At 56.1% G+C, this 25,104-nt stretch overlaps 1 protein-coding gene across 1 annotated transcript in view; it reads right to left on the bottom strand.

Annotated features, from left to right (window-relative positions):
* Nucleotides 1–228: 228 nt before the first annotated feature.
* The window catches only part of CSUI_002616 (hect-domain (ubiquitin-transferase) domain-containing), a gene marked incomplete at its 3' end in the record, with an annotated part of 36,569 nt that continues 11,693 nt past the window's right edge, over nt 229–25,104 (bottom strand). Inside the window, exons 3-7 of the mRNA XM_068062816.1 lie at nt 24,972–25,061; nt 22,344–24,520; nt 15,442–21,967; nt 2,340–14,866; nt 229–1,759 (exon numbers count right to left, since the gene is read on the bottom strand). Of these exons, the coding sequence (XP_067925211.1) occupies nt 229–1,759; nt 2,340–14,866; nt 15,442–21,967; nt 22,344–24,520; nt 24,972–25,061 (22,851 nt within the window). The remainder of the gene's footprint in view (nt 1,760–2,339; nt 14,867–15,441; nt 21,968–22,343; nt 24,521–24,971; nt 25,062–25,104) is intronic.

Below are 25,104 nucleotides of genomic sequence, written 5' to 3'. Positions count from 1 at the left end.
ACAAGCCCCTCGTGGGTAAGAGTATCTGTACAAGGAAAGCCGGTACTTTGCAGAGACAAACATCAAAGCTATTCCGAGCTGGTATCTGTCTGCTACGCACAGGACATGCGCTGACAGGTCCACACACACACACACACGTGAATATCCAGCTATTCGTGTACCTTACGCAATTAATCCGAAGCACCTGCATCAGCGTACACGGCCAACTACAATGACGGCACGCACCTGAGCGAATCGTTTGATTAGGAAAACAACAGCTGGCTGCAAGGCCGAACCACACCCCTCGAGTTCCCCAAGACTACCCGCAACGCCTAGCAGCGCCTGAAGCATATTCGGATGATACACACAGTCAAACAACTGCCTCAGACTTCTGTCGACAGCGACTTGCTGTGTTTCCTCATCCTCAACGCCCTCACTATTGCTGTCTTGCCCAGCCTGCTTCTCGCCGATAAGTTCCGGACTGCGACTATCGTCCACTGCTTCATGCACTGCATCGTTTCCGGACAGACAGATGGCGTTCCCCAAAGAGTCTGTTCTGGACGGCAGTGAGCTCGCCGTGGCACTCCGCAGCTCGGGATGGCAGCCCACGTCCTCCACAAGCCACTTGATGAAAGACAGGTCGATCCCCGGCTGAAACTCATCGAGCAGTCCCCAGGCTTGAGAGAATAAAACACATTGGTTGTCTTCGTGTGAAGGCAGCAATCCCCCATAAGCAGATGGTGTAGCTGCGCTTTTCTTTGTCATAGTCATCGTCCGCACTTTCTTTCGACCTGATTGTGCTGGCACGCCCGGAGGAGGAGGAGGAGGCCTTGAACGTGGGCGTGAACGACTACAAGTTTCCAAGCCACTACTCAGTGTTCTCTCTCCCTTCTTCCATCGGTCTGAGCCGACATCAGAAAAGGGCGCCATAGACCGTGACGGAGACTCAGTCGGCGAAACATAGGGCGAAGCACAGTCCCCAAATGCATGGGCGCCCGGTTCTGTGAAGCGGTTCAGCAGCTGTGCCGCAGTCTTTTTGGACGGAAAAGAGCTTAAAGGCAGATTCATGTAGTGCTGAAGCACTTCCGCTCGATTGGCAACGCTGACGGCGAAGCGCCAGCCCCACAGATCCGTCTCTGGTTGCTCTTGAGTGCCCTCACCTTCTCCGGTCACCACCAATGTCTTTTCACTCCACGAACCCCATCTCTCTTCTACACCCTTTTGCTCCATCCCGCTGCTCCCATTGCTTCCGCTTGAAGAAAAAGGAACCACCGGGTGAATTTCTGTAGTAGGCGGGTTTCCGGAGGGAAGCCGACGATGTGCGCTTCTTGACCCCTCTGATTGTCGTCCGTCTCCGCTGTCTATCGTCCCCGCTGTTCTCTGTTGTCCGCGAGCGTTGCCTCCGATTGCTGGCTGCGGAGGAGTCGCTTGCGGCTGCCGCGCCTGTGTCCCATGATGTGGAACAGAGGGAGCAGCTGTTCTAGAAAACGACGAATGCTCAGCAATATCTAGAGCAGCCCCTGTGGAGTACCGGAAACCACGGGCAGCGGAGTTGACAGCTTGGGTGGCCTCTGAGACATCCTCTGCCCTCGGATCATTGGCGTGTGCAGGACATAGCGGCGTATATTCAGGGGATAGCCACAGACCAACTGAGCTGCTGGGACACGTAGGATTTGGCAGCGGCGGGCATGCCGAGTTGAGCCCGAAGGGCTGGAAGGTATAGGCGAACCGGAAACCGGGAAGGAATACAGGCGACGACCAAGGACGGTCGGCAGCTCCGCTGCAAGCAGAACGGAAAAACATGCGAGAGGACTGCTTCTGTACAGAGCAAGCCGGTAAAATCAAGTGAAAAAACGTTGTCCTCTTACAAGTAAAACTGTCCACGCAGAACGACTCGGGGCCACACGTAGCACGATTGAGCCAACAGGAAATACACCCGCAAGCGCTTCCAGTGGGGCGCCAATAGTATCGTCGCAGTTAGGGTTCTTCTCGCGGTTCTAGCGTAGGTGCCGCGTCGCCATGCAAAGCCGACAACGCAAGCACTGCTTACATTGACGGCGAACCCCTGTCAGCTGCAGACACCAACCTCACAGGCTAGGCGCTTACAGGCAAACTAATGTGGCCTGGTACACGCTAAAAAAACCGCTTAGCGTTTCAGATCTATCTCAGACTGCTCCTGGGGGTACAGACTCCCCCGTCCATAGGCTGCTGCGCAGGATTGAGGAAATAGTTGCGAGACACAAACGTCTCAACCCCCCGATGTGATATAGACGTGTGCTGGGCGAGCGCAGCTGTTCTCTCGTTCCTCAAGCTACCGACCCTTCTGTGGCGCGGTACCAACACGAAACTTCTGGACCCACCTGCACGCAGCAACGCAGACGTCGGTGGCACTATGAGAGTAGAATCGAAGACTGTCAGCTGGCCTCGTACAGCACATCCGTGAGAACCGTACGACAAACCCCCTTGCCCAATCAAAGCCGGGATCCATGGCCGCGTCGATGAACACGCTATTGGTTTCCGGCGTCCCCCCAGACTGCACGTCTCCTCTTCTGCCACGCGGACGCTTCTCCGTTTCAGAGCGTACTGCCGTCCGGGCCAGCTCTTTGGCGTACCTCACCCGCTGTCCGTTTTCCACGACAGCAGCTGATGATCTTCCCCGAGGCACCTCCAGTGCAAGAACGTTGTTCTCCATATTCCCGCGCGAAAGCGGCTTTTCTTCTGTCTTGTGTGGCGCGTCTCTGTCGCCTTCCTCCGCTTTTTCTCCTCTCCCATTCTTGGAGCCGGTCATCAATACGTACTCTTCAATTCCGGCAACTGTCCTCAAGCAAGACCCCTTTGCTCCGATTGGCACGTAAGCAGTAGGACTATATGGATGAGCAGAGTCTCCGCGCAAGCAGTCGACAGTCAAGAGTGGATTCAAATATCTCAGCTGATGCTGGCTAAGAGTCCCGTCTGTCAACTTTTCATTGGAGGCGGCCGTGCCGGCAGCGCGCTCAAAAGCCACAGGAACTCGAAGGGGAATGAGAAGACCAGCACTAGGATTTCCAGCATGCTCGCAACCCATGTCCCCATCTCTACCATCTGGCGAGAGCTCCGGGCTTGTGACAAGCTGCCCTCCTCTTCGGTCAGTTTCCCCCTCCACGGCGCTCACGGTCGGCATCTGTTCACCACCCAGCACACTCGTGCCTCCTTCATTACCAGCGAGGATCTCACCAGTGGTGCCTCCGTTAGGCGGGAGTGCGTCACCCGTGCCCTTGTTCTTGTCAGCGTAAGCCATGAGAGTATCGCTGGTGCTCGTCGCTCCAAACAAGCCGAACAAATCTCGAGATGTCGATGGGCTCCAGGGCCGCTGGACCCCATACGCCACCCCTGCGAACACGCTGGACTCGGGAAGCATGTTCAACGCTCCGCCACCTCCCATCATTTCGCAGAGAGCATCGCCTTCTATCCCTTCTTCTGTTTCGCGCGTGGCGACCTTGTTTCTGATGTCTTGTCGCTTCAACAACTCCCCAATTGAAATCTGGTCTCTGGCCGCCTGCTCCGCTGCCTCCCCTGCCGAATTATTCGGGAAGCCGATGGAGATGAACGGACACGCGTTCTGTTCATCTAAAATCTGCTGCTGATTTAGGACGTTTCCGGGTAAGCAACCCAAACTACCACCACCGCTCGACAATATAGCGTGCGCGAGCTGTTGCTGCCGACATGCTCGGTACACGCGATATGCCTCGGCTTGCTCTACTGTGTGGCGATCGAGAAGGCCGATGGCAGTCAGGTGAAGTAGTGCCATCGATCCGAGGTGCTGCGTGATGCTTTTACTGAGAGCCGGATCCAGAGAAACCGAAGGAAAGAGCAGAGCAGGTGCTTCTCTATGCAGTGCTCTGGACCTCGCAGCTGCGTCCTGTTTTCGTAGCAGTACGCTTGGGCTATCTTCTTCATCCGTGGACACGTCTTCGCCGTGCTCCTCGACTTCTTGCTGGGTGTCAGGCTCCTCCAGACCGTCTTTCCATGCGCTTGCATCACCTCGGAGAAAATCTTGTGCGCAGTGCGCAGTCATTGATTTTGTGTACTTGCCGTTGAACTTTCTCTGTTTTTGGCTTTTCCCCCCAGCGATGGCCGCCGCCTTCACCAAGACGAGCAACAGCTCTACGAGCACGCGATGCATGGACGGCCGCGCTCGGACAGCATCATAAATGAAGCGCAGAACGCAAGGCCACATGTCCAGCGCAGTCTCAGGATGCAGGAGCCACAACTGGCAAAGACTATTCTGTGCCTGTAAGGCTGATTCCCACTGGTAGCAGCGCACTGCAGCAGACATCTGCTGTCTCTGAACTGCATCTGGTGAAAGTAGACATGCAGTCAAGGGGTCGGACAGGGCAAGCCACGTCTGCAAAGCTATACTGTCTTCCTGACGTTGCTTCTCGGTCAGCCCACAGGCAAGGTCGTGGCAGACAGCACGAGGGGGGGAGGCCACGAAACGCTCTTTCTGTGGTTCCCGTGTACCTCGACTGACAGATCTGCTAACAGATTCTGAGCCTTCCACCGCAGCTGCCGGCTGTGACGCGGCACACTTACGACAGAGCACTGAAGACCGTCTGTGAGCGCCTCCTGTTTGCTGATCTGCCTTCTGAGACGAGACCACTGTCTGACCACCACGACTAGCTGAGTACTCTACACTCTCAGCGGTCACCGCATCCTCGTCTGCACCGTTTCCCTCCTCTGCTCTGAGCCGCTGTCTGTCTGCGGCGTTGCTGAGGTATGTCATGTGTTCTTCAAGTTCCTTTTCGTCCGCAGGGAGAAATAACTCCAGATGGTTTTGCAGCTCCGAGACATACAGCACGGCCTTGTCGCTCACGCAAGGAGCATGAGTGTGGCCACTAACAGCCACGAATGCGGGGGCGCTGCGCCCCGGCACATCTGTGTCTAGGTTCCAGTATCCCACACTGCCATTATAGCCAATCGTTCCCTTATAATGTTGCGGATCCCTCTGCGCCTTATGCACATCCACGAACCACTTGCCATCCTCGTCACTGTCTTGGACCTGCTGGTTGAAAGGCCCACAGAGATAATCCCCCTGGCGTCGGTGGGAGCCACCGCCCCGCTTCCGGAGTGTCTCCTCTCTCCGAGCGGCGCCGCTCCATCGCATATTATAGTAGCAACTCAGCAGGACTCCGTCTGCCTCACAGTGCGTGTGGTCAGCAATGTCTCCTTTCAAATGTGGAATGCCGCTGCAATTTCCAGACTGACCTCCAAATCTTCCCTGGATCACCAACGGCCAGGCCATCTCCTCTGCCACTAATGCTATGGTCAAGTGAGCAGGGTGTTCACCTCTTTCCTCCGCCTGTAAAGCGGCAGTATTGCTACCGCTCAGTGAAGGAGCGCCGGTAGGATGAGCTGTTTCGTGGCCACTCCCCCCGTTGACGCCGGCCCCTGACTCAGTTGCTGACTGTTCATGTGACCCAGCGTCATGGAGACCATCTGGAACTGGCACCTGCGGAACAGTTCCACTTCCCTCCGCTTCACCTGGTACAAAGTCTGAAAGAAGACGCCCACCTTCTTGCTCCGCAGGCGCTTGGCCTTCCCGACCTGAACAATACCCTTGCCTCGTTTCGCCAGCTGGGTTGTTCGCATCAGGAATAAGCGAAGCCGAAGGCAGTCGGGGTTTCTTTCTCGTCCCGTGAATTCGCAGAGTCTCAAAGTGTCTGAAAAAGAGAGGGAGAAGAAACTTGCAGCCTAGGCGGGACAGTCCTGGAGCAAACGTCTCCGTCATTGTGAAGGAGGAGATGGGGAGGCCAGATAGCACGATCGGATTGCAACGAGGAGGAGGAAGATAGGGCAACTGAGAAGGCACAAGCAGCATTACCCCGTTCGGTCTGACGATTTCCGCGCCTTTGGAATGACGCTGGGGCGTCGACGTTTCTCCGGGGGCTTGGTTGGTTTGTGTGTTTTGATTTGATGTCGACTCCCTAATCCAGGACTCCATACAGGCATAAGGCGATTGAACAGGGGGGAGAAAAGACGTGCGAGACCCAGTCGAAAAGCCGACGCAAGGACGCCCCGGGGCATCTCGGTCTGACACAATCCCCCTTGCCTGGCTTTGCGCCTGCGGTTGTTGTCTCCTCTGCAAAACACCGGAAATGCTTCCCTGATTCAAACAGAAAGAAACACGCGTAGTATTTCCAGCTCCGGTCCGTGCTTCAAGAGGATTTGCAAGCGAGCGGCCATCGGCAGTGGAAGGAAAGGACGTTGCCGCAGCCCGTCCCGTTCTTCCCCCTAAATCTCCCACAAACGCCCCTTTCGCTACCTTGCTCTGTCCACGCGTCGTTTCAGCAACAGCCGTTTGTGGACCAAGGCCTCCTCGTGGTGCCAGCCGACTTTCCACATGCCATAAAAATGGCCCAGAAGGTTTGGCTGAGGTACTGCACGGCCACAAAAGTTTAGACGAGTGCTGCTTAAGCCATTTACGTTTTCGCATATTCAGCTTGGACTTATATTCAAAGCAAGCTTGACAATAATCAAAGTCGTCGCTGTGACAGCGATGACGTGTTGCGTCGCTCCAAAGGCGGTACTCTGTCAAACCCGCAACACAAAATCCATTATTATCCAGACCGTCACATCTCCATTTCCCTTCAAAACCGCTTCCCTGAATTTTGTCAAGCGCTTTTCCGCACCTTGGACATCTTACAGTGTTCAAAGACGATATTTCTTCCCCTTCCGGGATGTCGTTAGCGCTGTAGCCAGCAACGCCGGCTGGCCATGCGCTCGACAGCGATACAGGGCTACCGCAGCAGAGGTCGGCCAAACCTAAGAGCAACCGGACCTCGTTTACAACAAACAAATGCCACAAAAGTGCTACACGAGACGAGAGCTCGCCAGGCACAGGAGATGCCCCGCGAATGCTCTGGTCCCTGGGCTCGACTACGGAGTCGCAAGGCGCAACGCGCAGATCCGCCTGGAGTTGGGAGGGTGAAGTTCGTAAACGGTTCTCGAAGTAGCCCGACTGGACACCATGCTGTGCAGAAAAGCGAGTTCCCGCGCCGGCAGGCAGTGAAGAAGCCAGCAGTGTCAAAAGACCAAATGGAGAAACGCCATCACAGTAGGAATCGGGAGAAATATGCGACTGTTTATGACGGAGATGGAAAGCGTGTTCCTGTCCGTTGTTAAAGGAAAACGACTGCAGCGGACCGCTGGACCAAGGAGGTTTCCGTTCCTGCCCGCTTGATGAGGCTATTCTTTTGTACTGCTTCAAGCCTCTCCAGCCATCTGCCAAGTCGTTTCCTGTACGGCTCTGCCCTGCAGAGTGATGAGAAGCCGAAAGGGAAACCGCTGGCCCAGGGGCACTCAGAACGTTCGAAGGCAGACGGATGAACTGAGTATCTGCGCACCGTAAATGCTTGAGCCACCAGAAAGGCGAGGTGATGCTCCGGCACCCTGTAACTGAACAGGAAACTGGTGAAGACGACGGACTCTTTACATTGATGCCTCTGCATCGGCAGAGAGTGCAGCACAACATGTCTTGTTCTTTGCGCCTCTTTTTCACTGACGCACAGGAAGACTCGCAGCCGGAGTATCCCCGGGCTAGCACCGGACCCCGTCTTGCTGCATCTCTCCCGCCATTGCCCTCGTGTGCTGTCACATGGTTTGCCTCTCTCTCACTCTGCGGAGAAGCGCAACCGGAAACGCGTGGACTACCACGAGACTTTTTGCAGGACTCTTCGTAGCTGCTCCCGCTTGTTCGGCGGAACCTTGATGTGCGCAGAATGCGATCGTCTGCTTCCGCATCAGTGGCAGCGTCGTTTGCGCGCCGCGAAAAGAAGGTAGTTAAGGCTCTTCTGTCCACCGGTAGAAGAGCCAGCGTAGAAAAGGAAGGAAGCCACACCGACTTGGCTGAACGGGCTTCCTCTCCGAGGCCGTTGAAGCGACCCGCCTTCGAGTGGAATGAGCTAAGAAGCACTCTTTCCTCGGAAATGCCTTCGAAAGATGAAAGGCCCGCGTCAGTTCCTTCACTCCCCCCTGCTGCAGCTGGACAGCTGGCTCGATCTTCCACGCAGGGGAAAGGACGGCCTTCTCGCCGCTGCGTCGACCGGTACGACGGAGATCGTCTCAAGCTGCTATCCTCCCTTGCGGGTCTCATGGCCCAAGTGCGTGGTGTCCTGCTGGCAATTGCAGACGAAATAAGGAGCCACCGACTATTCCCCTCGGAAACACCTATACGGAACGCTTCAGGACCTATTTCCGATGTGTCGCTCATCACCGCGAGATCCCCGTCAACCTGCTCTGATACAAGCGCTGTAGCCGGGAGACGTGTTCCATGCGTAGCCGGGGTGCCATCCAACGAAGTAACCGGGTGCTCTCTGCGCGGTCTACATTTGATCTCGGCCACCTTTGGTTTGTCCTCTTCGAAAAAATAATTTGGTCTCCTTGGATTGGCGCGCCTTCTGTGGCGCCGCCAAAACTGTCTTTGTGATGCCTGGAAAACCTCCTCGGGCACCTGTGGCCCCGCGCTCAAAGGCAACATACAGAAGCGGCAGACGAGGTCTCCGTCTGCGTCTTCCCCCCCATCCCTTTGGCTTTGGCGCTCGGTTTCGGTGAGGCTCGAGGGGTGCTTCTCCTGAGGGAGCCCACCCCCAAACCTTTGGACAACCCCATGCTGGCAACCCTCCTCTTTGCAGCGAGCAACGCCGCACGCCTCGGCGTCCTCCTCGAGACGCTCTGATCCCCTCAATGAAGTGCTCCGTAGGGCGGCGTCACGGCCTCGGCTAAGGGGCAGGCTCCCTGCCCCTTGTTGATGGTGAGCTTTTCTCCTCTTCTCTTTCGTTTTTGACGCTTGCCTGCGGGGAAACCCAATGGTCACTGAAGGTGGTAGAGGGCCCAGAGACTCGAGCAGATTACAGGCTTGGTTACTATTGAGCACAAAAGATGAGCATGTGTTCGGACGGAGAGTGAAAGATGAAGACTCGCCTAGTTCGCAAGAAGACGACTGTTGACCGAAACTCAGGCACAGCCAGTTGAATTCGCTGCTCGGATGGCTTGCATAGGCGGCCGGAATAGAGTAGAGTCGCGTGCTTGTGTCGCGTCTGCTCAAGCCGGTAGAAGCGCTATCAAAAAATTGAGTTGGCTGCAAACATGGCTCACGCGACGAAGCGGCTTCGTCAGCAGTTCCGTTCCTCCATCGCCTCCTACCGCTGGATCGGAGGTGCCTTGCGAGCCTCTCTTCTTGGCCCTCCTCCCCCGTATTGCCGAAGTGCCTGACCGTTGTTACCTCGACTCCATCGGAGAGTGTATCCTCCTCCTCCAGATTGTCATCCGAACTGTCGGAAGAGCTCCCAAAAGAATCCAGACTGCCGTAGACGTGGCGCCTCAGTTCTCGCTGGCCGAACCGGTCTTCCTCGTTTGACCTCCTTCGCCCTCTCCTGCTTGGCGGTCTGCGCCGCGAATCCGACGACACAGGCCGTCCGGCAGAGAAGCTGCGCCGGCCAGCTCTCTGCGCGGCAAGCCCTCGCCACCCGTGTCGACTTGCCGTATAGAAGTAAAAAACGAAATCAGATTCAGAAGAAGAAGGAGAAAGCACAATAGCATCGCCAGCCTCTCCGGCATCTACTTGTCCCCTGCTGTAAATATCTCGAGCCAGAAAACTGGAGTTGTTGGGAAGTCTCTCCCCTTCTGCACTCAACAGGGGAGACGAGGGGCGAGGAAGCCTTCGGACGAGAAGACCGGGGGGGTTACCGGATTGCCGAGCGTCTTCTGGCCACGGCTGAACCAGGACAGACTGCCGCTCTCGAGATGGGGCAGGGAGAGAGTCCTCCTCATCATTTGCCAGCATGAAACCACCAGGCTGCCAGCTCTCTGATCTGAGTGCCGTCGAAGGAGAAGCGGGAAGATCGGAAGCTTCTGCATCACCGCTAGTGGTGGTAGCAACAATCCCGGGCAAGGAGGCAAAGAAGCATTCTGCATCGTTATCGTCTTCAGTCTGAGAACCATCTTCATCTTCCTGCTCAACTCCGTAGTCGTTCTCTTCCGTCACCAAAATTTCACTTTCATCATCCTCTTCCTGGTACATATACACTTCGTAATCATCGTAATCCCCGTCCTCGTCGTCGTCGTAGACACCCATTATATGCTCCAACTCGTCCTCCCTGCCGTCGTCCTCATCGCCGTCCTCTTCGTCGTCGCTAGAGGCAATCACAAGCACACCGCCTCCTCCAGCTGTAACGACAGTTCCGTCTCTTCGTCGTCTCTGTCTCCGGGGCCCGCCCGCTCGTCGCCTTCCCTCTTCTTCTTCATCGTCATCGCTTCTATCGCTCCATGACCCCACCGAATCCGCATCGACGCCTTGGGCACCCGGCGGATTCCTTGCTCCTAACGAGTCCGGCGCCGTCCCTCCCGCGATCCCACTGTCGTGGGGATGGTGCACCCCAACAAAACCTCGATCCTCTTCCTCGTCTCCTTCCACTACTCCCCCGAGGAGTCCGCGATGGTCGCCTCCGTGCCCGCCTCTCCCCTGCTGTCCCGTGCCCCCTCTGCCTCCCTCTCCCCCTCCAGAGCGCTCACCGGCACTCTCGCCACTGCCATCACCAGCACCACTTCGTGTAAGACAGCTGCCGTCACGTGTGTAATCACCCATATAGAAGTGGTTTGACAGGTCCACGGCATCCAGAGGGTGAACTCGCAGCTCTTCTCCATCGGTCACCACAGACTTCCAGAACGTTGCCTGTTGCGCCGGTGCGGCATCAAAGACAGTAGAAACAGCACTGCAGTCGCCGAGCACGTTGGAAAATCCGAACCCGCGAAGGCGTACATTGGATGGCTCGAACTTTGACTCCAAAGAAATCCTCCACAAATTCGCCAACGCAGACGTGTTCGGTTGGTTGCCGCCAGTATCGGAAGCAGATCCGCTTGATCCAGCAAAGACTGACCCACTCTTCGCAAGACGATCAAGGAGGGAAGTAATAAGCGCCTCTGCATTCCACCTCGCCGCATCCGACACAGGAAGGAGAGCAGGCAAGTCGTGAAGGAGTTCAAAAACCTGACTCCATGTAACTACTCCAGTGGACAGCTCCACGTCGAAAGCGGTGGCCTGGACAGCGACAACTGCTCCCCCGCATGCAGCGTCGCTGCCCCACGTAGCATTTGACAGCTGTTGGCTCTCTTTCGTCCGTCCCGTGTTAGACGCCTTGTCGGCGTTGCTCCCCTTCACGAGCCTCCTCCCGTCCACATTCTTGGCGGTTTCTGGGGTAGCGCATGCGTACGGCGCCACAGCAGCAGCCTGCCGCGCTTTTTGCTTGGGCTGTACTGTCAGTGCAGCGTCCTTGGCGTTTAGCGCGTCAGGGCTACTGTCGATTTCTGCCTTTACGTCACTCAGCCGGCTCAGGAAAACGTCCCTCTCCAGAAAGGAATTGCCCCCTGCCAAAATTCTCAGCTCCGCGGCTGTGTCCCGGCTCATGGAAAGAAGACGAGAAAGAATGTCCACTCGTGCTGCGTGCCCCGGGGGAGGTAAGAAGCGCCAGGTCTCCAGTAGCTCGATCAGGATAGGTACTCGAATCAACGAAGGCCTCTGAAGCGGCCGCCACATCTGCTTAGCACTATCTCGAGCAGAGAGAAGATTGATTTCTTCTCGTGTGCTATCGCTGCCTCCTTTGTTTGTGCCCCTCACTGCGGGTGTCTTCTCTGAGATCCGGTTCTGTTCACTTTTTCTTGGACCTGTGTGTGGCCCCCCTTGTGATCGGCCCTCGAAGGCACTAGACCGTGGTGCACCTGTTGTCTCGCCTTTGCTCTTCGGAAGTCTTTCGCCGCACGAGGCACAGCTCACCACTTTTTTCTTTTTGGGTCCCTTTTGTCCGCGTGCCCCGAATTCCTGACTGTATCTCGACGCGGGAGTTGCTGTAGCCGCGTGCCCCGTCTGTACTGACTCTCCTGTGGTCAGCGAGAGGTTGGCAAGGACAGGAACTGGGGGAAGAGGTGCGACAGGACAGAGGGCAGCATACCCGGAAGAACGATACAGATATGACATTAATTGAAATCTCTGAAGCAGGACATCTGTCTTGACAGCTGCAAGCTCCGGTACGTCTGCCGCACAACTCGTGCGATCAAGGGTTGGAGGCGTTTCGCTTCTGCAGCTTCTGCGTCTGATAAATGGCACGCTGCAAGAAAGAAGAGGAGTAACGCGAGCTAAAAGAGTGGCAGCGACAGCAGCTACTTGCTTCTGCGCCTGCTTTTCAGAAAGACACGGCGCCGCTTCGACTGCGAATTGACATTCATCTTCCGCGTGAGAGACCGTACGAGAACCGTGTCCTTCGTTAACAGCGTTGCCTTCGGTTTCTGCTTCGCCATGTTCCTCCTCTTCTTTGTCTGCTGTTGGCGCCTCTCTCGAAGTAAAAGGGCTATCTAATTTCTTGGAAGCCAACATCGCAGCTTGTCCTCTTCGTTGCTTCGCTACGATGGGCTCCTCATACCTTTCCTGAGGGTCTCGACGCCCGCTGTCCGCTCCCTTTCGCCCTTTTTCAGGGTCCGCGCCCGAGACACACACCGAAGCATTCGCTGCTTCTGCTGCGCCGAAGACGCCAAGAAACCCAGAGAAGAGAGAGAGACGCATAAGCCGAGCTTCAGAGAAGCAAGCATGCTGAGGGAGGTCGGCCGCATCCCTGGAAAAGTCTCCGTTTTCCTCGCAGATGTCCATCACGTCTTTGAGGCACTCACGAAGCCTTTGAAGAAATCTCTGTCTCCCTGCCACGTCCAGAAGCTGGAATAGGCAAGTGAGGAAGCTATCATCCTCTACACTTCCACTGTCGCATGCGCGCTGCCAGGCAACCTGCCACTCCACTCTTGTCCTCTGATTCTCTCTCTCTCTTTGAAGAGATACGCGTCGTCCTCCTTCGCCCCGCTGGTTACTCCGACAGTGCGTCGACGCTACTCCGTCACCGTCAGAGGGGTCCGGACCCTCCTTGTCGCAGCGCCGAGTACTCTCATCCTTGGGCCCCCCTCGTCTCGGCAACTCCTCGACCAAAACGATTTTCTTCGACATCGGCAAGCCCGAGCCCTCTTCTGTTTGAGTTTCAGCCACTTCTACGCGTTCCCCCCCAACAGGCGAAGACAACGGCCACCACGTTGGCAGGAAGCGAGGGCCACTGCAGTTCAGCGAGCAGAAGGCACGCCAGATTCGGTGGTCCCCGTACGCTGGATTCGCTAGCTCACTTAGTGTTTGCCAGTAGTTGGTGGCACGCACTCCGGGAAACCATTGCGCGTTTCCTTGATGACGAGATGCCGACGTGCCACATGCCTCCTCGTCCTGGAGCCTTTGCAGCCTTTGCTGGTACGCGCCTAATTTCCACAGTCTTTCGACATCATTGAGGCCCGAGTCTCCCGTCAGCCTCTGGAGAAGCACGGTTGGCTGCTCGGCTTCTTCTGCAGACTCAAGAAGAAAAAGCTGGAGCAAGGCGGACGCGCGGCTGAATCCCGATCGGAGTCGATTGAGTGTTTCCACTGTCATCTGTTTGTGTAGGAAATGGAAACACATACAGTTTTCTGTTCCGTCCCCAACACGCGACGAGGGCGTCACTGCTTCATGACTTGGTATCTGTCTCCGTAGAAGCCGGCTACCGTCAGAAAATCCCTCGATATGCTCTGTCGTTTCTGTCCTCGTTTTCTCTTGTTCGCTGACTGGAGGTAGATCACCCCGAGTGCTCGGGAACTCCATGGGCTGAGCTTTCACTCGGCGAAGAGTTAAGTCCCTCATCTGTCTTACTTCGTTCTGAAACGCCTCAAGTACGTCTGATAACAGATCTCCGAGCAACTCTCTGTCTTCCAGTAACCCATCTACACGTGCGGCTCTTTTGATGAAGTGCGTTGCGACTTGGTCCAGGAGCTTCCCTCCAGTCGCCTTTGGTCTACCCCGGTAAGCGCCCAGAGGTCCCTGCTGCTCGCGACACGAGGCCGCAGCCTTCTGCTTAGAAATTTTACGAAATGCAAGGTCTCCAAGAAGATAGCAACGCCTGAGCTTCACGCTCTGCTGCAAAAGTTGATTATCACCAAACGCACAACTCCAACACCACGCCAACCAGCGCGCCCGGTTTGCGAACAGCGACTCCTCTGCTGGGTTGCTTTCTGCAGTCTGTCGAGGAGGCAGGTTCTCAGCGACTTCCTTTTTCTGAAAACGTTCGGTGCTACACTTCTCTTCATACGTTGCAGAGCGTTTCCACAACACTCCGGGAGGCGGCGATGCGGGCAGGACGCCCGGCATAGTCAAGGCCGAAGCAACGCTGGTGTCCCCATAAAACGGCGAGGGGAAAAGTGACAAGGTGGAAGCGTTACAAGGGGGGAGAACAGGTAGCTGCTGAAGCTGAACAGGCCAGAAATCCAGTAAGTATGGATCTGAGCCACCACGCGAGCCTCTTGTATACGACTGCTGAAGAGTTTGCTCTCTTCTTAGAAGTGAATTCAATTTCTTATGCCTTCTCAGCGCGCGCCGTGTTTCCCCATTGCTCCTATGTACGTACAGTTGGAACGCGTCCTTGCTACAAGACAGCGTGACAATGCACAGGTGGAGCTCGTGCATCGTCGCCAGCTGGGGCAGCGTTCTGTCCACTCGGCCTCGAGATGTGGACTTGGTAGTATCAAAGCTGTCCGTCTTAACTTCCGGCCTTATGTCCGCGTCTTCACGTGTAGCAGCAATATGCTCCGACAGCGATGCAATATGGACTTTCACGTGGGGATGAAGCAGTGGCACTGTTGACAACCCTCTGCCGTCGATGCGAATCTTCAAAACGTTTTTACGGGGCTTGGCGAGGGTGATTATGTCAATGAACGATGGAACAGGCATGGGGAAGGAAGAGGAACGAATGCTTTGTTCATTCTCTAACGCTGCCAACTGCTGGCCGAGCGGTGTCACCTGACACTGAAGGGAAAAATAGGAGGCAGGGAAACGAAGAACACCAAGTTTGACCTCCGTTCATGCACCACTGTGTACACAAAAACTGCTACATTCTTCTTCAACTCGATTATCGTGGCATAAGCACTTCTTTTGAGAGAGCCGCAGCTGCACCACTGGGGTCCTCGACCCCAATAGATATAAGCTACCAGTGTGAAGGCAGACGCTGCGTCTTCGGCTCCTAAAAAAAAAGTTGTGGTCACGAGAACCAGGACGAAGGTGTAGCTGTGAACGAACGTGCCTAGCCGTTTGCTAAAAACAAGGCTGGCGGCAGACATCACACTAGGTAAACCCACGTTCACGATGTCATGGAGCCTGTGGCCGGGAACAGTTCCAGTCTCGGAAATTCGACCTCTCCACTGTCGTCCGCCCCCGCTAATTGTCCACCACACAGCTGAGTGTAGCTCCATGAAAAAAAAAATCAAGGGTCAGGGTTGGTACTGCCACGCCCCTCTTGTCGCGTCTCCTTTCTGTCCCTCTACTACTCTCAAAAACACGAGTTCACTTCGGGGACCGTTGCCATACGCCGATCTTCTCCTTACCTTGAAACCGAAGTCCTTTCCAGCTCGCGACGCGGGCACATCGAGGCCTAGTCCGGGAAGAAGGTCAGAGTGCTTGATACCCGACTGCTTCGCCTGTCCGAGACAAAATCTCCTCAACGAGAAACCGTTCATGGCAGTGACCTCAAACCATCCACAACCAGGCTTTACCGCAAGCCGGTACCAGCTGGGCCCAAGAGTTGGCAAAGGAATCGACGCTCGGAGGACAACTGGTTGGACCAGAGACGTAGACGAGCCCCAAAGACGCGGATCGTCCACCCTGTCTCGTGCCAAATTTGCGGGAGGGAAACCAGCAGGAGAGGGAATAAGACGATACAACGACGACGATCCATTCGAACAGGATGGCAACAGCTTTTGGTGCAGTACAGGCATATTCTTGCCGTGACCCGCCCACACACATTCCAGGCCCGCTCCTGATTTTCCGCCAACTCCAGTCTGCGGGTGCCTCACTGAACAAGGAAAGGCGGAGCACGACAAGGAGCGGTTGGCAGCTGCTGGCCGGGGAACAGGCTTTCTAGCCACGCACTGCCCGCTCGCACCGCCGCTACGCAGCACTGGTGGACCCTCCGCATACGGCTTAGTAACAGCCCTACCATGTGTAGCGGGCTGTAAAAATGGGTGAGAGGTGTTTCTAATCCCTGATGTGACTGACACGTCATCAGTCGCTCCTGCTACCTTGCGGGCCGAATACCTCTCTTCGTTCGGCGGCGCCCCTTCGCGTGCACGATATCCTGGGGCCGCCGTCTGCTGCGGATCTGCGTGCTCGCTCGCTTGACTCAGTCCAAGTCCGGTGAGATCCCACAGCAGCCAAGCAGGGGGGGCAGGGAGGAGAGGCGCACGCGCTACCACCTGTGGGACTGAGCTCGGGTACAGATCAAGAAAAGCCGACAGTTCCGCCCCTGCATCTGAAGGTGTCCTCTTGTGTCCTGAAGGTTCCGGAGAGTTGGCTGCGCAGGCGGCAACCCTGAGGAACCTTGACGTCAAGAGGAGACGCAAAAGTCGGAACAGGCACCGCCCCAAATATGGCCGACCACAGATACTGGCTGCCAACAAGCGGGAAAGGAGATCCCCGCTCAACAAGCCTTGGTCGTCACTACAGTGAGAAGCGAGAGAAGCCGACTGCGTCGACTTGGTTGGATACGCGCAACTCAAAGGGCTTCTGTCTGCGGCCTCCTTCCCTCCGGCGACTGCACCAGCCACGCACTGTTCACCACCGCTCCCCTCACCAGACCCGGAGGACGCACCAGCACAGCTGGACTCAATTCCAGCCTGTTCAGCCGTCTTCGCCCCGCCCCACAACGCCTGCACTTCAACAGTCTGGTCATCGAAAACGTCAATGCCTCGAAACTCAAGAATCCACTGAAGCAACTGCAGAACCCCAATAGTTACAGCTTCAGCGGTGAGACACATTGGAAGCTGCTCTGTCCACCGCACGTAGGCCATCTTCTCATCCGTGTGTCTTGAGCTGACTCGATCAGTTGAATGAGCGACACACCCTGCATGCGCAGGCGTTGGGAAGATGCCGGCGAAGCGGGAGAAACGCCGTTCCCTCTGTCCGCCACTTCCTTCTCTCGGTGAAGCTGAAGGCTCAAACTGTGCCGGTCCTTGTTTTGCCTCTTGTAGTTGCAGTGTCTTTTCTCGGCCCACGTCTAACGCACACACCAACGCGGACAGCGGACCAAGTGTGTGGCTTGGCTTATCTGAAAAAGAGGATAAGAACGCAGCGGTGACTTCCGACCGGCAGCCACCTCTAACAGCGCCGGCCTTCGATATCCTCTCCAGTTCAAGAAGGAGTTTGTTTCGAAGCCCTAGGGCAGCATCAAGGGATCGCGTTTGCCGGCCGGAGGTCCAGGCCGGCCACTCCCGGGGGAAATTGCTTTGGTCCGACGACCGTCCCCTGCTGTTCTCCGAGTGTAGAGTGGTGTGCCAGATAAGGTCCGTAAGATAGCTGCTCCCTAAGCCAACGCCACTCAACAACATATCAGGTAACAGAGTTGCAGGCTGAGTGGGAGTCAAATGAAAGTACTGTTGGGATGTGAGTTGCAACGCAAAAAGAGAAGATCGAAAGAGACAGTCAGACGCATCAGCTGAGAGAGCACCCGGTGAAGCCGCCGAAATGGAACGACGCTCGCCCAATCCTCTCGGTTCACAGGCCCGTATATTGTTGCCTTGTTGCAGTGCGGCGCTTGTCCCCGCCTTCGGGTCCCCGTCTGGCGAGTCAGCAGGCTGTGCGAAGACCGAAGTACCTGGTCCGGAGTCAGGACCGGCTGACTTCCGCGTAGGCAAGCCGCTCCGAGTACTGCCAGAGACGTCCAACAATCTCAGCATTAGCGCAGCCAGGTGAGAACGTGAAAGAGGTTGAGGAAGCTCCATCGATGGATGCAGGGAGGATAACATCCATGAGAGACTTCGATCAGGCTGACCACCGGCCTGGTCGGTGAGGGAGCAAGATGTGTGCTCGAGGTGTCCCACGCACCATCTCAATAAGAGACCGAACTCGCGCAAGCACGTGTTCACTAAGGAGAACAACAACCGAGGGCGCGTGACTCTGGGATGGAGACGGGGTTCCACGCGACCACGATGACGAGGAAACTTCTCCGCGTCCACCTGCCCACGTAATTGCTTGGGCACCACATTTGGACACTTCTCAGTGCTCTTTCTTGTGTCAATATTTGTGCTTCCGTCCTCCGCACTGTTTTGTGTAAAATGGAGAAATGCGCACACAAGGCGAAGATGAGGTCCGAGAGCAAGTCCTACCACGGATCGAAATGCTAACCACAAATAGTCTCCCATTGTAGCAACCACATGCAGCCAGTCCCTCTGCATATCCAGCGCATCGAGAGTTTGCAAGACATTCGCCTGCTGCTGACGCACACTCAGACACCGTTCGGATCTCACAGAGCGGTGCTCTACGAAGCTCTGATCAGGAGACGACTGGCATGAAGGCAAAGGCGTTTCTCCGCGTGCTCTGTTTCTTGACTGTTCTGAGGTGTTGGAATCGGTCCGTGCACAAGACGAACCAACGAAACTCACTACGGGATCCAAAGAGGGAGAGGACGCCGCCCCGCTGACGGAGGGCTGTTCGGCTCGGCGTGGGTCTGGACTTGTAGAATTTGCCGTCCAGTCCTCCAGCTCTCCTGTCCTCAGAGACCCGTCCTGGGCAGCTCCACTCGAGAAGTGGGTGGGCCAAGCGGAGGTCGGAACTATCTGATGTCTGGCCTCCGTTGCATGCGCCCGCGACAACGAAGACGGTCTCAAGGAGGGGCTGATTAACATTCTCGAAAGATTAGGGCCAGGTGTTTTGACAGCTGGAACAGACGAAGCAACTCTATCAACATTACTAGCAGCAAGAGCCGTCAAATGGTCTTCAAACCCGCGTTGAACCTGCTCGGGAGTTAGCTCACTCAGCTCTCCCATCTCGACAAAAATCATTCCACGCAACGCTGTTACCCGATTCGCCGCCTCTGCCGACACCAACTCGCATCCTCTGTGAATCTTTCTTCCGAGATTCGACGCCGGCCCTTGCCTTTCCAGTAACGGACACTCCTTCCGCTCTGGTAGCCCCACGCAGCATTCCCTCTCGCGATGGTCTTTGACGGCTGTCCTCTGTTCATAGTCGAGAGTGCTGTCTTTCATCTCTCTAATAAGCCGCACGCGAGACACAACCGACCGAGACACTCTCGCACCGTGAACTGGTAATCTGTCTCCTCCACAGAAGATGACTCTTGGTTTCCGAGACGTCATCGCGAGCTCGGCCGCCTCTCTCCACGAAGACTCATTTGGAACCAAAAGCCGAGTAAAAGGAACCGTCCCTAGCCACCCTGGAGCCCCTCCTTTCCTCTCTGAGATCTGAACGATTCTCGTCTTAGTCGTGCTAGCTTTTCCACCCTGCCACCATCCGTCGTCGGTTCCTTCGTCGCTTCCGCTGAAATCGCTCGAAGAGTCTCTCTCTTGTTGCCCCTTTTCCTCAGTCACTCTGGAAGGACAACCCGCTCTTCTGTCCTGTCCTGCCCGTTCCGTCGGCACAGAAGCACTCTGTCCCGTTTCGCCTTCTCGGCCTATCACAGGTTCGTCTCGTCCGCCGAATTCATTCCTTCTTGGAATCCTGTCAAACCGGGGCCGTCCGTCACCCCCCGCTGCTGCGTCGCTGACTCTCCTAAGTTCTACGTTCGCGCTCACACTCGCGTCCCCAGCAAAGACAGTCGGAGAAGTTGGTCTCGGCGAAGGAGGGGGCACGCCCTGGGCGAGCAGGTATCCGGACGTGCTTGAGAGCTGTGGGGCCTCTTCAGCCGCGGCTAGGAACCGAGCACGCATCGAGGGTGTACGACGAAGCACAAGGTCGGTTGCTGACAGGTCTGCTCGCTCTCCCTCTTCACGAGCATTGCTCTCCACCACGACAGCTGGAGGACTCGGCTCGACGGGCCACGAAGAAGGTCGCGAGACCCCACCGCTGGCTAAACCGCTGAGAGGTGGAACCCCTGACCCCGAGCCCGGGTGCCCACCGCGAGGTGTACGCGGCAAACCCACCGAGCCAGTAGCAGCCACACCTACGCCAAGGCGTGCAGGTGCCTGGGCATGCCAGTCGTATTGCGCAAGACGGTTCCTGTTCGCTGAATCACTCCTTGCGCCTCCACTGCCAGCAACACGTCCGCCGACCGCTTCTTTTTGAGATGATGACCGATGCGTGGTGCCAGAGGCAGACGGCGTGGCTGCGACTCCAGTTGACTTCTTGCTACGGGGAGCCACTACAGCATAGCAGGAGTAGCGTGTGCTGCGGCGGCGCTTCTCGAGCTGGCTCGGGTTTCGGTCTTTGGGGCTTCCCAAGACGTGCCCAACACTTCCGGCCCCAGAGGCGAGAAGATCCGTGAAAGCCTGACCCGCTGTCCTGACCCAAAGTTCCAAACGCAGTGTTCCTGTGTCGTCTGCATCGCTACCGACGCGTGCGCCCTTTGACAGGCCTGACCCGCAGGACCTTGCTCCCTTCTTCAAATCATGTTCTTGCGTGCTTGTTCCGCCTGATGACGGCGGCACACCCAGCTCGCGTTCGTTGCCCCCTGGCACCAAGGAAGTACCATCCGGCATGAATTTGTCACAGCCCGTGGCCCCGCCTCCGAGGTCCGGTCCCTTGGTCGGCAAGGACGAGGGCACAGGACAGCAGGCAGCGACGAAACATTGATCAACTTTCCTGAAATGCCTGTCCAAGAGTTTGGCCACACTCGCGTCAGCAGGGACAGAAGCCAGTGAAGCTCCAAATCCCGCGGAGCAGACTTCTGTCTCCTGAGAGACTCCATAGCAAGGACGTGAAAAAGAAGAACGACACTGGGGGACAAACACTAGCGCGACTTCCACGATGGCGTCACTGAAGCTGACTGAAGCGAGGCTGTTCAAATGGTTCCCGGCACGACGCAGCATAGCTCTCACGCCGGAATCCTGCCGCGAAACGGCAGCAAGAGAAACGACACCCTTTGACGGAGTATCTTTTGCTTCTAGCGGAGCTTCTGTCACCTCCTGGGCTTGTCGGGTCCACGGCTCAGTCAACAGAGCAGCCGATGCTGAGCTACTCAACTTCAGACTTCCCCTGGTTCCAAGGATACCCCCCGAGTTGAAACCCCGTATAGGCACTCCGGCTCCGGCTGTCTGGTGGGAAATCGGACACGCAGGGAACGAAGAAGAAGAGTGGTAGTTTCTCAGCCTCGGAAGAATACGCGGTCGACTACGTGGTCGTTTCTCGGTAGGCCGCGGCGCGTGTGGAGAAGAGGATACTGAAGTCGGCGGAGACGCAGGCACAGTCTCGCGTGCACCTCCACAAGCAAAAACAGGGAGAGGAATGGCCACGTGCCTCTTCGGTGTCTGCCACTCCAAGATCTTTCTGAACCCCCGGCCTGTAGCTTGCACAACTTTTCGGGCACAGCGCACTACAGCCGCCAGTTCATCTCTTGCGCGCTGAATCTCTTCGTCTGCTGTGTGCTCCACACCTTTGAAAGCGACCCCATTTTTCGCCCTTCGCGACCTTAAACCGTCGCCTACCACTATCCTTCCTGTTTCTGCTTTCCACGCTCCCGCCGACCGGAGCCGCGCACACCGAGCAGCGGCCACGACACTCACGAGTGCGAGGAGGTACGGAACAAGCCAGGCTCTGGATAACGCAGCTAGTTGGATGCCAAAGCCGTAGGGATAGGCAGGGTTGAGAACGCTGGGTGGTTCCGACGGACCGGAAGAGGAAACAAAAAAGAAATCAGCAAGCGTTTCTATCACTCCGCAAAGAGATGAGACCAGGACACCGCCTTGTGATTTAGACGACACGTTACCACTAGAGACGACCCCATCTTTTAGTGAGAAGCCGGAATCGCCCTCAGGAGCGAAAGGCAGTACTGCTGAAACGCCAAGAAGGAAATGAGGTAGAGCTGGGAGAGAGGCTGAACTAACGAAACCAGAAGACGAATAGAAAGATGCTCCGCAGAACGAGAGGATTGGCCGAAGGAGTCTCTCATAATCAGTGACGAAACACCTGCCGATGTACACAGAGAAAAACAGCATTCGCACCATGGCAAAGAAGCCACTGAAGTGAGCCACCCGCACCAATGGGAGTCACAAGCAGCCTTCGACTGCCTCTGCCGGTCTGGAACCCACTGCAAAGCGTGAATTTTCAGCCGCCGTCTCCAGCGTCTCTTGTCCGGAGGTATCTGAAGTTCGCAGAGTTCAATAGCCCCGCTCACAAACCAGAAGAGTGTCTGCTCGCTACCCGACGGCTCTCATCCGAGCACTCAGTGCGTTCTACGACACAGAAACAACAGTTATGCATGGCATTCTTCACCCGCAAATACAGCGTAAGGGTGGCAGACAAGACTACAGTCCTCTCATCATTGCCATGACTGCGCTCCTACCTGGGGAGGGCGGAAGCACTGACGACTGCCAGCATGCGTCCGCGTGTTTCATCCTCCTCTGTTACGTTTCCTTTGCCCCCGGCAATCGCCTCCGAGAGAGTCCCTAGGAATCGTAATAACCGCCAGGCAGCATCGACAGCCAAACACGACAGCTCTCCCACTTTAGCTGCAGCAATCAGATCTACTTTTGTTCTCTTCTTTTCGTGATTTCTTGGCTGCCACCGCTTTACTTTTGACTGGGACCCTACTCCTTCTTCCGCCGTCGTGTCCACCTTTTCTTCCGGTCCCTCCTCACTCTGGCTCTCATCTCCTGTCTTTCTTTCTGTAGACCCCGACTCCAGATTTACAAGAGATTCCTCAATCCAGGACTGCAGACAGATATTCTGCTGAAGAGTTCTCATCAGCAACGTGAGTGCTTGGACGGCGACGCATACACGGACTCCGTAGCTATGGAGTAAGTCTACTGCCGTTGCGAGGCATCTCGTTTCTGAATGAACCGGCTGCTGCTCTCTCTCCCGTCCTCTCTCTCGTGACTGGACCTCCCGTTGCTGGTGCTCTCCGCTCCTCGTGCCGACTCCAGTGCGCAACGCCACCCGAAGCACTGTCTGAAGAGTTCGGTCCCGCAGGAGCACCGTTTTCAACTGATGCAGCTGCAACGGCAACTCTTCAAATCTCTTTTCATCCAAAGCGGCTGCAGGAGTCAGATGCAGCCATTCGAGAAGAAAGAGACCCCGATTCGTGATTTCCCGCGAGAGCACTGTCTTCGGGTCAGATCCCTTCCCTCGCAGGGCCTCAGCGCTTTTGTCCACCTGACGCTGAGCCACCTTATGGATCTCCAATCGCACCATTTGAGCCGAAATATACCAAAGCAGCTGTAGCAGAGTAGGCAACTGTACTGATGCAGCCTCGTCCGTGTGCTCACTGTCGCTCGTGCATGGGGGGCCCCTAGCACCGCCCGCTGAGAGAGAACAAGAGCCCCCTCCGCCCGTTCTACTCTCGAGGCAGGAGCCCGCAGGCGAAGAAGGTTCCAAGTAGGAAACGGTGCGTGGGCGAGTCAAGCCCATCGCAGCGCTGCGCCGCTCTTGTCTTGCTGACTTTTTGTCCTCGTCTTCCACTGGGGACTGTCGCAGTCCATCAAGGCATGCCTCCACGACACCAAAAAACACTGACGCGGCAGGAGGGAGAAGCAGAAGATGAAGAGCGAAAATAGTGCGCTCGGCAATCGCAAGTCCAGCGGGAGTGCCAGGCAGCAAAGGCGGCCCGATCAAACGCGATGCACGGCTGGAGAAGAAACGCGTCCCAGCCGCAATAATCGCCCGGGCGACTGCTGAGCGCCCGTAAACAAAATCCAACAGGACAGCGTTTACAAAAAACGACGACGAGGCAGCTGAAGAAAGCGAGGCGTGAGAAGAGAAGGACTCAGCAGAAAACAGGCCAGCAGAATGCAACGGAGCAGCCTCGAAGAGAGGAGGAGGCCTTTGTCCTGACAGGCTAGTTGCTCCACCAATCTTCTGCGTGGCGGTCTGCAGATTCGCAGCGGCGGTACGGAGCATGTTTGCGCATCTAGCCCAAGGGACCATGGATACAGCAGAAAAACCATGCAGGCGCTGACTGCGCTGGCACTCGAGCAAGTAGGAGTCAAAACCCTTTTGTTTACTGCGGTCGGCATCTGGGACACTCGTCAGAACGCTGTGCTCTGCATCTTGAACAGTTCGACTTTCTGACGGCCCGTTTGAGGCTGCAGGGGGATGGCTCGCGCTGTCATTTCTTGTTATGGAAACTGCTTGCCCTGGTTGTTTCTCGGAGCCCGACTGAGACACGTGGAAACTGCCGATGGCCCCGAACGATCTGTCTTCACCTTGCATTCTGCAACACGACTGAGGATTGAGAAGCAAAACATCTTGAGAAAGAAGTAACGGCCTAAGGGTACAGATGGCCGACGCAAAATCTGGACCGCCCAAAGCGGTGAGGATAGAGGACGAAGAGGAGGAAGAAGATGCGGGACACAACGGGGAGAGGTCATCAACAACATGGTGGATGAGCGTGAAGGAGGTCTCATAGGCAGCAAGAAGAAGTTCAACTGATGGGTGGGTCTGCTGGCGCGTCCACTGCTTGTAAGCCTCTACCTGGCAACGAAAACCCCAGTCCGTACTTGGATAGGCCAACCCGAAGTCGAACTGAGGGGCACAGGGAAAAAAAAAAACCACACAAAAGAAAGACACTACTTTTTGATGGCCATGCAATCCGTATGCTAAACGTGGACAAACAAGCTATACCGCCAGGAACGTACGCATCAGCCAAGGGACGTGGTGGCAGAGTGACACAGGCCTGTTTGCCTTCGCATTCAGGAATACTTCCAGCATGTACAGCTGGACTCCGACAAACACGGCCAAACCGGAAGAGACACGCGTGAGTGAAACATATACGATCTGACAACGAAAGATAAGACAAGCTCGAGATGTCATCCTGCTCTCCAGAAAGCGACGACGGACCAACGTGCGTCATCAAGTCCCGGATGCTTGTTGCCTCCAAAGAGTTTCTCGCTAGAGATCTGGGCTCCATTGTCATAACACTAGGAGCGGGACGGGCCACGGTAGTAGCGGTATGAGCGCGACATAAATATCTCACCTCAATCGATTTCACGTCCTTGAACTTCATACGGGGGAAGTTTTTCTCGAAACATTGCTGCGTCTTCACCGCTCCTTGTCGAGTCACTACCTGCCACACAGGCGGGTGCGAAACAAAACACGAAGGCACTGGA

The sequence above is a fragment of the Cystoisospora suis genome (assembly GCF_002600585.1).
Source record: "Cystoisospora suis strain Wien I chromosome Unknown contig_1084, whole genome shotgun sequence".
Taxonomy (NCBI): Eukaryota; Apicomplexa; class Conoidasida; order Eucoccidiorida; family Sarcocystidae; genus Cystoisospora; species Cystoisospora suis.
Note: the sequence above shows the minus strand (reverse complement) of the source record. Positions and strands in the feature narration are given on the sequence as shown.